At 42.2% G+C, this 14,172-nt stretch overlaps 1 protein-coding gene across 1 annotated transcript in view; it reads right to left on the bottom strand.

Moving 5' to 3' along the window:
- The window catches only part of Chc (clathrin heavy chain), a 47,275-nt gene that overhangs the window by 16,089 nt on the left and 17,014 nt on the right, over positions 1-14,172 (bottom strand). Inside the window, exons 10-24 of the mRNA XM_080267213.1 lie at positions 13,966-14,142; positions 13,192-13,380; positions 12,701-12,826; positions 11,454-11,625; positions 10,678-10,880; positions 9,531-9,676; positions 8,376-8,559; positions 7,159-7,351; positions 6,394-6,551; positions 5,745-5,890; positions 5,021-5,147; positions 3,791-3,958; positions 3,249-3,398; positions 2,941-3,072; positions 1,770-2,051 (exon numbers count right to left, since the gene is read on the bottom strand). Of these exons, the coding sequence (XP_080123339.1) occupies positions 1,770-2,051; positions 2,941-3,072; positions 3,249-3,398; positions 3,791-3,958; positions 5,021-5,147; positions 5,745-5,890; positions 6,394-6,551; positions 7,159-7,351; positions 8,376-8,559; positions 9,531-9,676; positions 10,678-10,880; positions 11,454-11,625; positions 12,701-12,826; positions 13,192-13,380; positions 13,966-14,142 (2,553 nt within the window). The remainder of the gene's footprint in view (positions 1-1,769; positions 2,052-2,940; positions 3,073-3,248; positions 3,399-3,790; positions 3,959-5,020; positions 5,148-5,744; positions 5,891-6,393; positions 6,552-7,158; positions 7,352-8,375; positions 8,560-9,530; positions 9,677-10,677; positions 10,881-11,453; positions 11,626-12,700; positions 12,827-13,191; positions 13,381-13,965; positions 14,143-14,172) is intronic.

Raw genomic sequence — 14,172 nt, 5'->3', positions numbered from 1 at the left:
AGGAAAGCCAAAGCCAGAGAGTGGAGAATTCAGAAGAATCAAGTTCAGGAACACGAGAGCAAGATAAGTCGTTAGTATGTATACACAACAGCCACCTTTGGCTTTGAAATGAGTATAGAGAAAGTAGGAGGATACAGAAAAGGGTTTGCTGTCAGTTGCCTCAGACAGCTGAGTCTCCGTTAGAAAAGAAGGTGAGGTTTAGAGGAGGAGAGGTGGTGCTCAACAGAGCGAAAGTTAGATGAAAGGCCGCGAATGTTGCAGAAATGAAGAAGAAGAGAGTCAGACAGTGGTTCCAGGCACCTCGAGTCGTCACCGGGAGAGGGGCAGATGGCGGGGGCATTTATGGTCCCCCCCCCTGGGGACTCCGAGGCTAGGTGAATTGACGCCATTTTGGTAAATTCTGAGTAGGAAGTGTAGTGTGTACTGTGCATGTAGTTTGGTGAAGATAGATAGAGAAATTTGTACTGGAGAGCATGCTGGCCTACTCTCTGTGTAACTGAGACACTGAAAAAGTTCAGCAAAGGGGGATGGTCAGGAACTAGTCCTGAGGGCTGATGAAACGGGAGCTCCAGCACTCCCTGTCATCAGTTGGCTGACACCTTTACTAATATTACTACTACCTGAACAATTACTACTACTACTACTACTATTACTACTTCAACAATTACTACTACTACTACTACTATTACAGTGCTGCTACTACTACTACTACTACTACTGCTGCTGCTACTACTTCAACAATTACTACTGCTACTACTGCTGCTACTACTACTTCAACAATTACTACTACTACTACTACTACTATTATTATTATCAAAACCCACAATCTCTAACTCCTGGAAAAATTAAGTCATCATCATTACAACTACTGTATCACCATCTCAGTCCTGGATTTACTCTGAGGCAAACTGCACTGCATACAACAACACTTGCAGTTTATTTTAGTTTTTTTTTTTTAATGCGAGGAAGAAGGAACCAAAGGCCATGAGCCTGCAATAACAGTTCCCTCCAAGAGAAAAACAAAATACAATAGAGAGCCAAATTCAAGATCCGATCATTTTGAGAAGCCTGGACACACTGCGTTTGAAAGGCTGGAGATCATAGGCAGCAGGAAATACAGACAGAGGGAGACAGTTCCCGAGTTGACCTGTTGCATAAATGAAAGACTGGGAGTAACGGTTAACTCTTGCATTAGAGAGTTGGACAGAAAAGGGATGAGAGTTTGCTGCTAGACGGGTGCTACACGCCCGTCGTAGAGGTGGAGGAATGCAAGCAGACAGTTCAGAGGAGCAGTGACCATTAAAGTAGCGATAGAAAAGAGATAAAGATGCAACAGTGTGGCGAAGAGACAGAGGTTGAAGGGAGTCAGTAAGAGGAGGAGAGTTAATGAGACGAAAAGCCTTTGACTCCACCCTATTGAGAAGAGCTGTATGTGGGGAGCCTCCCATAAATAAATGATCTGTCCACACTATTACCAGCTCACCATCTATCTATTACCACCCAAACATTATATGCAGAACCCAAAGTCATCATATCTATCTATCTATCTACCATCCAATCCGTTAATCTTTAAAAGCTCAACAAACTTAATTACAAATACTGGAGATTACTTTTCTGTACATGATATAATCCTAAAAAGTACATCATCGTATCAAAAATTTATCCAGAAGTTTATCCTCTTTATACTACTTTACATATTGCTTCCACACTTGAGGTAATATTTTCAAGGTAATATATGGTAACTGAATACCTGTCCGAGGGGAAATTACCTTGAAGAGTTTGTCCTTTTTACACAACTCCACTGACTGCTTCCACCTGTTGTTGCCCTTGTACAGGTAGGCAGCAATGCGTCGGAACTCAATCAGGTCGTGTTTCTCCAGCGACTGTGCCAGGGCGATGTTGTCGAAGTGGTCAAAGGCATCGATGGAGGTCCGTAGGCCGGTGTAGTCCTCCTCCTCGATGAGTAGGGAGTTGAGGGCCTCGTTGATGGCTTTGTTGTTCAGCGACTGCACCGACCGGAGGTAACCCTTCACCAGTTTTAAGTGGTTGACCTGTGTGGGGTAAGGAAAAGTTAGCCACGCAGCAGCACCAAAGTAAGAAGGGCTGATATTGGGTTTTAACAGCATGATATCTACTTCAGAAGGTCTGATATTGGCTCCACTAATGATTTAATGTGTATGGGCAGTCTGAAGGAATGAAGAAGCGCAAAAAATGAAAGAACAATTATGCAATATTTTGCAAAACTCAATGTAAAAGGAAATCCACTATAGCCAGACAAAGGAAAACATGGGACAAGGTTCTCAGGACACATGTAAAGGGCAGGTGGCTTGACAGAAGTTACTGCAGTACACCAAACAGCTTTTAGAACAGCCGTCAGGTGAACATGAGTGGCCAAATACAGGCATGGATCTCTCAATATATTTAAAATCTTACATTACTGTCTTTCAGCATCTGTTACAGGTTAACTTTTTGGCTGCTCTTGAAGCTCCAAAATCTCTTCCTTCCTCTCTACTATGACTTTAGCCCTAAAATGAGCTCTCGGCATCTTTTTTCCCATTACAATCCATCCTATTTCTTCCCATACATGTTGATATTTGTTATACAATTATCCTTCCACAGTCCCTACAAAACCATGCTAATATTATATCTACCCTATCTCTCAACTCTGCACTGGGCAACCTATCTCCCCCCCCACACACACACACACCTATCTAACCATTCTCATTTCACTATAGTCACACCTTTTCATCAGCCTTCTACACATCTGTACCTATTAACAGCCTGGTTCCTTAATCACAGATGTGGCCAATCCCTCCACCATCTGGCTGCCTTCCCTCTGACCCACACCTCCCTCATTCACCTCTCAACCCATTCCTTCCACCTCATGCATACCTCACCCCTTCAAACTTCTCTATACAACAAAAACCAGTCAATAAATACCTTAGTGAAGAAGTTAACTGCTCTAGTGTGGTCCATTCTTGGTGACAGAACGAGCAGCAAGTCGTTGAGGAGCATGGGTTTGTAATCCAAATAAAACTGGATGGCTTTGTAGTACAGCTCAATGTTGGCAACCTGGGCAGGGAATCAAATATATAAATGACACATGACCTCAAATTCTACCCCTGATCATTTAAAACCTTGACATAAAAAAATAAGCACATACACAGTAGTCTACCTCACTGATATTCTAAACCAATAAACAAATAAATACCATAAACAAAAAATTAAATAAACCACGTGAGGCGTACCTTTGTAATAACGTCCTTGAAGTGACTCTCCCGCCAGGCCTCGGTGGGGTGGGCCATCATGGTTAGCACGGCATTATCATACTCCTCGTATTTGTCGTACAGGAACACCAACTCCGCCCACAGGTGTGCTTGTTCCGCCGCACGTAGTACCTGTACGAGGTAGTTCACTTAATTAGCACCAGCACCAATGGCAGGCATATTTTTCACTGTCCTAATTACTGTCATTATCTAAGCTACCATCTTCATCTGTATCATTATTAACTATCATGCCATTATCAACTGCCATGCCATTATCACTATTACAGTATTTATTTATATATCATCAGTATTTTTAAACTATTTTCCAGCAAGTTAATCATCACCAATATGACTATCCTTCAAAAACCAACGTTATTAACATCATAATCCCCCAAATTCATAAGTTAACATAAACTTTACAAAATCCAAGCTATTAATAACATAACCCTTAGAAAACCAAACCCATAAAAATATATATATGATGATGATAAATAAAACCCTAAAAATAAAACCCTTGAGCTCACCTTTGGAATGTTAACCCTAGACCAGAACAGTTCGAGGTGTTCGCGCATCTTTTCTGGCTTGTACTTGGAGTAGAGGATGGCCAGCTCTGTGAACATCCCCATGTGGGCGCGCTCCAGGCCCAAAGCTGCCTCTAGTAGGTTGATCAGCTCGTCAAAGTAACCACGATCCTGAGAGTTACACAAAAAAGGTATCGTAAATATCAGCAGCAAGACATTAGGATTCCTTTTTTTTATATTCCTATCCTGAAAGTTGCACAAAAAAAAAGTATCGTAAATATCAGTAGCAAGACATTCTGATTACTTTTTTTTATATTCCTATCCTGAAAGTTGCACAAAAAAAGTATCGTAAATATCAGTAGCAAGATATTCTGGCAATTCTTTTTATATTCCTATCCTGAAAGTTGCACAAAAATGGTATCATAAATATCAGTAGTATGACATTCTGGTGATTTGTTTTATATTCCAATTGAAGGTAACCATAGTCCTGCATCATCATCACCACCACCATTTCCATCATCATCATCTAATCAAATTACTGTACATATAAAAGAATGGTAAATATTAGTGATATGTCCTCCTAGTTTTTACATTCTACCTGCTCTTACCTGACTCTTTAACCATTAACCCCATCAATCAAATTATTTTAGGATCCTAGAAATTACTCAAAAGATGTATGGTAAATATTAGTTCTAGTTAGTTTTTTATATTCTAACTACCCTCATTCTACACTCTCTTGTTAATCCTTGCAATCTTATGATCCAGGTTTAGCCCCCTCCTTCCCACTACCTCACTTTCAAAGATGCCCACTTTACTACTACTACTACTAACCACCTCCATCATATCCCTTACTTTGTTCTCAGCATACCTTTTCCTCTTCATCAAACCATCACACTCACATATATCCCCTTATCTCTCCTCCTTCAACAATCTCTCTCCCTCATATACCTCCACCTTGTTCTTCCTCACCCTCCTTATCTCCCACCCTCTCCTCCCTCATATATGCCTCCATCCTAATCTCCCAACCTCTCCTCCCTCATATATGCCTCCATCCTAACCTTCTCCTAGTTCTCATTCTTTCCTCCTAGGTCTCTCTCAATTCCTCCATTCTAACCTTCTCCTAGTACCTGGTCTAACCCCCCTCATCAAGTACCTCTCATGTATTCCTCTATCTAAGCCTTTCCCCTAGTATTCTGTCTACCTCCGCTTGTCCTTGAAACACCATCCACTCACCTGATAGTAGTTAATAAGGTCTTCCAACTCATCAGCATGAACGACAATGTGAAGGCCACAGTTCTGGGCCAGACGGAACTGCTCGCTGTCCACACACGCAAAACACACTTCCTTCCACGTCCTTGTGCTGGTGGAACAAGGTCGTTGCATGGTTAGAGTGGGCAAGGTTGGCTGTTAGTCTGTTTCAATATTACTATGGGATTATAAGCACCTGAAGCAAAATATCATCATCATCATCACCAATTGCCACCATCATCATCATCATCATCATTAATCACCATCATAATCAATCATCAATCACCATCATCATTATCATCATCAATCATCATCATCATTCACCATCATCATCACCATCACAACCCATATACCAACCCAAAGATGTGGTAAGGTGGGATTCAGAAACAAGAAAAGTTAAGTTCTAAAACTGGACAAACCATTAACAGCATACCCATGTCATCACCATCATTCTCACTTATTATACAAACCTTGGGATGGAGTGAGGTGCAATTATGCAATCCATACATATTCACCACTAAGAAAAAGAAGAAGAAAGAAGAAAAAGAAAAGACGAAGAAGCAGAAGGAAGAAGAGAAGAAGAAGCAGAAGCAGAAGGAAGAAGAAAAAAGAAGAAAAGAAGAAGAAAAGGAAATAAATGAAGAATACACTACTAAAGAATACAATAAATAAATAAATAATTGTCAAATGTTCAGGTAAGCTCACCCACCTGTTTGCTTTCCTGGCAGACTCCACAGCTCCCTGGAACTCCTTGAGGTGCACCAGTGTGATGGCCAGGCGGGCAAAGTTGCTGACGTTGTTGTAGAGAAGTTTTGCCGCCTCGAACATCCCATCGTCGAAGCAACGGTCGCCGATCTGCACACATTTAACAACCATCATCGACACTCACATTACGGTACTTATCAATGTTCTTCGCATCATCCCACAGGCAATGGCATCCACATTCTATTATCATCCAAAGTTTCAATGAACGGGAAGACAGGGCTGACAAAGGAAGAAAAAGAGGAGGGGGTGGGTGAAGGAAAAAGGGAAGGTTGAGGTAATGAAGGAGGTAGACAGAAAAAGAGGGATGGAGGGGGAGGGTAAGAAAGGGATGGAGGGGGAGGGTAAGAAAGGGATGGAGTGAGTGGAGGGAGGAAGGTGAAGGTGAATGAGGGATGGGGTTGAGAGAGGGAGGGGAGGGGTTGAGAGAAGAAGGGGAGGGGTTGAGAGAAGAAGGGGAGGGGTTGAGAGAAGAAGGGGAGGGGCTGAGAGAGGGAGGGGAATATGGAGAGGAGATGGAGAGGAGTGATAAAGAGGGAATCACAGAAAGGAAGAGAGAATATGTAGGAGAAAGGGTGAGTGGAAACCGCCCTTACCTTCTGTATATCAGCATGGTTTGGTGCAGCAATGAACTCCTCTAGGTCAGCTAATCTGTTGGTCTTGGCATAGGCATAACAAAGCTCACTCTCCACATACGACTCGCGGGCCTTTCTGCGCGCCATGATCAGGTACCGAACCAAATCCTCCCAGTGACCTGCACGACACCAAATGACACATAACTTTAGAATCATTAAGGACGAAAAAGAAGGCGCATAAGTGAAAGATTACACGTACGGAGACCAAGAACTATTTCCTACAGTGGGAGAGTACATGAAGGAGGGCATGTGTTCGGGGTTAAGCTAACTAACGAACTTGCTAAATCTGCAGTTAATACGCTTCTCTTCGTAATCACCTTTTCATGATGTGCGTCTTCCTGGTTGAAGAGTTAACTCCTTTACTAATTATTTTATTCTCACTGCCTTCAAAATGGGATATATTTATTACGGTACTACTCAAGAATATTCGATGATGAATGGGTGGATTACCTTCAGATAATTAAATTTCAACTTGGAGACTTTTTTGTTCATTTTTTCTTACTCTTTTTTTTTTTTTCTTTTAATGGAAAAAAAATGAAACAAGGAAACAAGAAAAAAAAATAGCCTTCACAAATCATCTTCAATACGAGGTCTTTCCCAAGCCAATTAAGAGAAAAAAGTAAGAAAAACCCTGATTTACGACTTCACATTACTTTCACAATAAATCTTAAACCAGTTCTAGGAAAAGCCTGCAATTTACCTGCACAGGAATCCACCGCCACTAACCTGTTCTGTGGGCTGTATCGACGACATCAATGTAAGCCGTGGGGTCGTCGGCCTTGATGAACGAGTCGATGGCCTCCTTGACGAGCGACTGTTGCAGCTGCGCCTTGGCAAGCTGGCTCCACACCGCACTCTCATTGCAACGCTCGGCAAATTCATAGGCCCGGTCCAGGTTGTTTATGTGCTCGATCAGAACCTGGTGAAGATATTGTTAGTATCTTAAGTTTAATAGACTGTTCCCTTAAGTTTAATAGACTGTTCCCTTAAGTTTAATAGACTGTTCCCTTAAGTTTAATAGACTGTTCCCTTAAGTTTAATAGACTGTTCCCTTAAGTTTAATAGACTGTTCCCTTAAGTTTAATAGATTGTTCCTTTAAGTTTAATACACTGTTCCCTTAAGTTTAATAGATTGTTCCCTTAATAGACTGTACCCTTAAGTTTAACAGAATTCCCTTAAGTTTAATAGACTTCCCTTAAGTTTAACAGATTGTTCCCTTAAGTTTAATAGACTTCCTTTAAGTTTAATAGACTGTTCCCTTAAGTTTAATAGACTGTTCCCTTAAGTTTAATAGACTGTTCTCTTAAGTTTAATAGACTTCCTTTAAGTTTAATAGACTGTTCCCTTAAGTTTAATAGACTGTTCCCTTAAGTTTAATAGATTGTTCCCTTAAGTTTAATAGACTGTTCCCTTAAGTTTAATACATCGTTCATTATCAGATTCATGTCACCTTTGCCTTTTTCATTCTAATCACACAGTCCACATTATGCAGTTATCAGAGTCACTTTCACTGTCAAAGTTTAGGGGATATTGTTAGAAAATGTCGGATCATCCAGTATATAATTTTTCATCCCATCACTATCAGCGTCATCATCATCCCAAGTCACCATCATCTTAAACAGTCATCATCATCATCATCATCATCATCACATTTCTACCAATACAAATGTCAGTATAATCAGTTACCATATCAATCCCAATATTCTTCATTACCATCACCATCAATCATCATCATCAATCACCACCACCATCATCATCATGTCATCACCACCACCACCACCACCACCATCATCGTCAATCACCACCATCATCATCACCACCACCATTATCACCATCATCACCACCATTATCACCATCACCATTATCACCATCATACCATTATCACCACCATCATCATCATTATCATCACACAAAATCTTACAGCAAATTTCCCCCTCCTCACCTGAATGGCAGAGGTATTGACATCAAACTTTTTGAAGATCGCAAAGGCCTCCTCGTACAGCTGGTTACCAATGGCGATGTTGGCGATGTCCGGAGCGTCGTAGTTGTCCAGGCGTGTGATGTAGTCCATGACCCGCGTGTGGTCGGCCTTGATGGCGGTGAGGATGAGCAGATTCTGAAGATTCCTGTCATGTGAGGTGATACAGAGTTAGATTTCCACTGTGGCTTTTATCTATCTATCTATCTATCTATTGCCAGACGCCTTGATCTTGTAAGGGGTGGCTACAAACAATTCGCCTCCATGTCGCTCTGTCCCCCCACCATTTCACTGCCTTGCTCCCAGCTCACACCTCCCTCTCTCATATACCTCTCCCTTCCATCTCCTCCTTGGCCTCCTCCTCCTCCTCCCTCTTCCCCCCCCTCCACCTCACTCGCATACACTCTCCTCATCAATCTCTCACTCTCCATCCTCTCCACAAGGCCAAACCACCTTAATGTGTTTCTCATAATGCTTCCTATCACATCCCCATCACACCACAACGCTACTCCACTGTTTTTATCATTACCATCATAAATATAACCACTGCTGTCACACATCAACACAAATACATCACAATTCACTATTATCAAGCACTGTTTTTATCATTAACATCATAAATATAACCACTGCTATGACAAATTAACACAAATACATTACTATTCACCTTTATCAGCATCACCACACATGCATGCACCAACGAACACACACACACAAAACCATTCTATTAAAACACAATCACTCACCATTCTGAAATTTTTTCCCACCCATAACTGAGATAAGGTACACTCCAAAAAACAATGAAAGATTATCATTCAGGTACCATTCACACCCTCAGAGTCGTAACTACCATCTCACAAACCTAATCATGTGCACAATCTATCTATCTATAGCCCAACACCCTAATCCTGCAAAGGGTGGCCACAGACAAAACACCTCCAAGTTGCTCTGTCACCCACCATTTGACTGCCCTTCCCCTAACTCACTCCCCCCTCCCTCATACACCTCTCAACTCCTTCCCTCCACCTCATCCTCGGTCGCCATGTGCACAAACTTCATTATAAATCCATCCATCCATACAAAACAAAACATTATCAAGATGCAGACACAAAATGCTACCTGTGATCACTGAAGGCCGAGTTATCCAGCACAATCTTCTCCAGCAGTTCAATCAGCTCGTTCGGCAGGTCAGCAGTCATAAAGGCCTTCACTGTGACGGAGATGTCCTCGGGGTCTTGCGTCTCAGAGAGGGCCGTCTGTACAACCTGTAAATATACACACAAACCTTGTCTATAAAGGCCAAACAACTGATTCCAAAGTTCATTCCAAGTTCACACACTTCTCTTAAAAACTAAACCTAATCAACTTATCCTACCCATACTATCAGCTAACCAAACTTACTCCAATCTAATTCAACAACTTTTACTCTCAACTCAACCCAACTAAGTTAATTCTATTACAAGTTCACACACTTCTCTTAAAAACTAAACCTAACCAACTTATCCTACCCATACTAACAGCTAACCAAACTTACCCCAATCTAACTCAACAACACAAACTACTCTCAACTCAATCCAACCCACCCTAAACCAAACCTGATGACCTGACTTTACACTGCCTTCCAAACATGCAAGGTCAAATATCTATTATAACATATTATCTTTATCATGATGACGATCCCAGGCCCATTTCGGATCAGGTGATGGCCAAGGACTAAATCTGACTCTGAACCAGACACACATCCCTCCCTCATAATTAAGGTTCACTGAATTTAACATAACCATGATAAACTTAGTACATTATCCAAAGTGAGAGATGCCCAACTTCACCAAGCAGAAAAATAATAATAATAATTCATTGCCAGACGCCATGTATCCTAAACGGGGTGGCCAAGGGCTTAGAGTTAATTGTTTTACAGGGAGGGGCACTAATCCTCCACCAACCCCACTTGACATGTAGGGAGAAAGTTATGCCAACAGCATCTGGTGTTCCCAGGCGGTCACCCATCCAAGTACTAACCAGACCCTACGTTGCTTAACTTCGCTGATCGGATGGGAAGCGGTATAAATAATAATAATAATAATAATTAATATAATAAAAACTGATCAATCACCAATTAACTACCTGATCAATTTGCTGTTATTTTCCTGCCATTATTTACCTGATCAATTAGCTGTTATTTACCTGATCAATTAGCTGTTATTTACCTGCCATTATTTACCTGATCAATTAGCTGTTATTTACCTAGTCATTAGTTTTTATTTACCTGGTCAATCAGCTGTCTCCTGTATTGGTTAGTTTCCTGCAGCACCTCCGCCCACAGCTCAGGGTCACGCCGGCGGACCAGGTAACGCGCCTCAGACTTGAAGAGGGAGTTCTCGTTGCACACGTTGATCAGTTCGCGGTCACACTGCCCTCGCTCGTACGCTATGCAGGCCAGGTGGGGGTCGCGCTTTTCACAGTACTTGCCTGGGGTGAAAAAAGAATGAGGGTAAGAAATCATCATCATCATCTTCGTTTAGTGTCCTTCTCTTTCCAGTGCCGCGGTTGGACATGATACGAGTTGTCTCCATCTATCTCTGTCCTCCACGTCATCGTCTTCTATTTAAATGTCTCGTATCTCCTGTAGCTGTAACTAAGAGGTGAAATAATGATAAAACAGGAAAGACCCAAGCGGATGGCAGTGTCCAGAAAGTAAAAGAGAAATGTGATGGAGGGAGAAACGAAGCAATGACAACCAGTGAAATGGGCAAAGCAAATGTAACACAAAACACTTTCTCTCCATTGACATCCCCAAACTCCTGACTCAACCTTCCATTCAAGTATTTCATTATACAGCCTATCAGATTCACCACCCAAACTTTCAAAATTCAAAAGTCCATCCCCATGAGAAAACACACACACACACAACTTTCCCAACGTGACCCTCCACACCTATCAACTGCACCCCATCAACTCCCTAGCCCCATCAACTTCCACATGTCACCATTCAAACTTTTAAAATTCCTCAGCTCATCCTGCAGCAAACAAGGCAGGACTCACCGACAACTTTGCTATCGTAGTGCTGGTTCTCTCGCAGGAATCTCTCGGGGTTGTTGTTGGAGTCGATGTAGATCTTGGCAATGGCGTCGTGCGTGGCGGCCTCGGTCACCCCCTCGTGGATGCGCGACTCCAGCCACGTCAGCAGCAGTTTTAGACGATTACGCTTCTCGACCTGAAAGAAAGCGGGTGTTATTATTTACCATCGTTTACACCCTTCACTCAGCATGATTAGGGTCTCGGGTTATAGACAGAGAGACAGAGATAAAAAGATAGATATATAGATAAATTAGATAGACTTAATGATGTCCACAGTAAGACCTCACTATAACAGACTAATTAAGACCCAAACTATTCCGAAAAATGCAAAATTCTGATAAAAGCGACATCCAGACTTACAAATAGATAGCTAGATGGATGGATGGATGGATGGATGGATGGATGGATAGATAGATAGATAGATAGATAGATAGACAGATTAAACAGACTCTGCATGATATCCATTTTAATTTATTCCTGCTATCACCGAGCTACGATTTTAAACTGAGGAAAGGCCTCTTGTTTTGTATCGTCCTGGGCTATACGTAACCCCTCCAACCTGTAATCTTTCTTAAACCAAATGATGTCATCTGGAGTTTTGATGGACTGAAATGCATAACCTCTCCACTCTGTCTTTCCAAAATTGAAGTTATCTGCAGACACTGAAAATAAATAGCTCAACTGAAGGCATTTTTAGACCAAGTAAATGGATGGAGAGTGAGAGACTGACAAGGAGAGTGTATGTGAGTGACGTGGAGGGGGGGAGAGGAAGGGGAAGGCCAAGGATGAGATGAAGGGATGGAGTGGAGAGGAAGGGGAAGGCCAAGGATGAGATGAAGGGATGGAGTGGAGAGGAAGGGGAAGGCCAAGGATGAGATGAAGGGATGGAGTGGAGAGGAAGGGGAAGGCCAAGGATGAGATGAAGGGATGGAGTGGAGAGGTATATGGGACATGGCGGTGTGAGCTGGGAGTAGGGTGGTGAAATGGCGGGGGACAGCACGACATGGAGGTGATTTGTTTGTGGCCAACCCTTATGGGATTAAGGTGTTTGGCAATAGACAGACAGATGGAAATGGACATTGATGACAGGAGAGACAACCTAAATTATAGTGTGTTTGTGATGGGAGACTTGACTGATTGAGTTGATATCAGCTCTGTAAATGGTGACTTGAATCATTCCATCAATTCCACCACCCTCCCTCTACACTCACCTCCTCCACCAACTCCTCCGTCGAGAACTGTCCACGAACGACCATGATGAGCTGCTTAATCACATCCTCAGCACAGTCCACATCCAGAAGGCCTCCCACCACAACAGGCAATCGTGACGGATTCACCTGGAAACACAAGACAAATATGGCAGTAGCAGACACCCTGGATCTCTTTCCTTGGCACATATCTTCAATCTTGGGATACGTTTCTCATGATCCCAGACTCTTTTCATCCTAACCTGACCCATATTTTCATTCTTTTGTGGCTTACGTAATGGCAGAATAAGATGATGCTACAATTCCACATCCTTTCCACAGCATGAGCAGCATCATATTCTACTATAAATCTATCGCTGCAACTCTGTATTCACAATGGACAAATGGCAATTTCAGGCAAAGTTAAAGAGAATGCCTATCAATCTATCTACCTATTTATATCTTAACTATACACCGATCTGCTGTTACAAATTCTACCCTGTGTTCACCCTTACCTTCTGTACATAAATCTCAATGTACTTCTGAAGGTTGTTGCGGTACAGGTACAGAACGAGGTCATGTACGAAGTCAAAACGATCGCAGACGATGATTAGGGGTAGCTGATCAGTTAGTTTGGCCTCTTTAAGGAAGTTCTTCACACGCTCTGGGCTGTAACAGTTGGACTCACGGCATATTCTCTCAACCTGGTTTAAAGGGGACAAGATTAATCACATATCATCATCATCAGCAGCAGCAGCAGCATCACCAACATCATCATCAGCATCACCATCATCATCCTTTCCTTTCCTTTTCTTTCCCACCTATGATTGGGGTGAGGAATGATACAAGCTAGGAATATCAGTTATCACTGTTATACATTACCACCATTACCATTAATTAATATCAATAGCATTATTAATCTCATCACTCAGTGATTCGCCATCACTGTCACCATTATCATCAGTCACAACCAATCATTTATCACGACTATACACGTATTCAGGGATGAGTGAGGCTGGTCACTCTCATCTTAAATGTCAGGACCATCATGCCTAGCCCTGGGCTCCTACGCTTCTCATGCATGGGGCAATATAGGATTAGATGAATGAACGAATAAATACACATTACCATCATCAACAGCAATATCAATCTAATCACAATTGATGTATCACTATCACTGTATTAACATTTTCATCAACAGTAGGCAATCTGACAGCTCATATGCATATATGCTGGTAGGCAGACATGCACCCCCCCCCCCACACACACACACACATTCCCTCTCTTACCTCCTTGATCTGCCCTGTTTTGCAAGCTGCCTGGATGTACTTGAAATGGACCTCCGGCTCTTGTGAGAAGTTAACGATGGAGCCCAGGAAATAGAACAAGCCCTCGAACGACTTGAATGACTCAAAGAGATCAATCAGTGCGTTGGTTGTCAGCTGCTCGTGATATTTCGTTGCAATCTGAAAAGGGAAGACAATATTATAACAACT

This window comes from Coenobita brevimanus, chromosome 23 (genome assembly GCF_032717465.1).
Source record: "Coenobita brevimanus isolate Jiangsu-jjx chromosome 23, ASM3271746v2, whole genome shotgun sequence".
Lineage (NCBI taxonomy): Eukaryota > Metazoa > Arthropoda > Malacostraca > Decapoda > Coenobitidae > Coenobita > Coenobita brevimanus.
The sequence above is the reverse complement of the archived record's forward strand: the minus strand, read 5'-3'. Positions and strand labels throughout refer to the sequence as shown.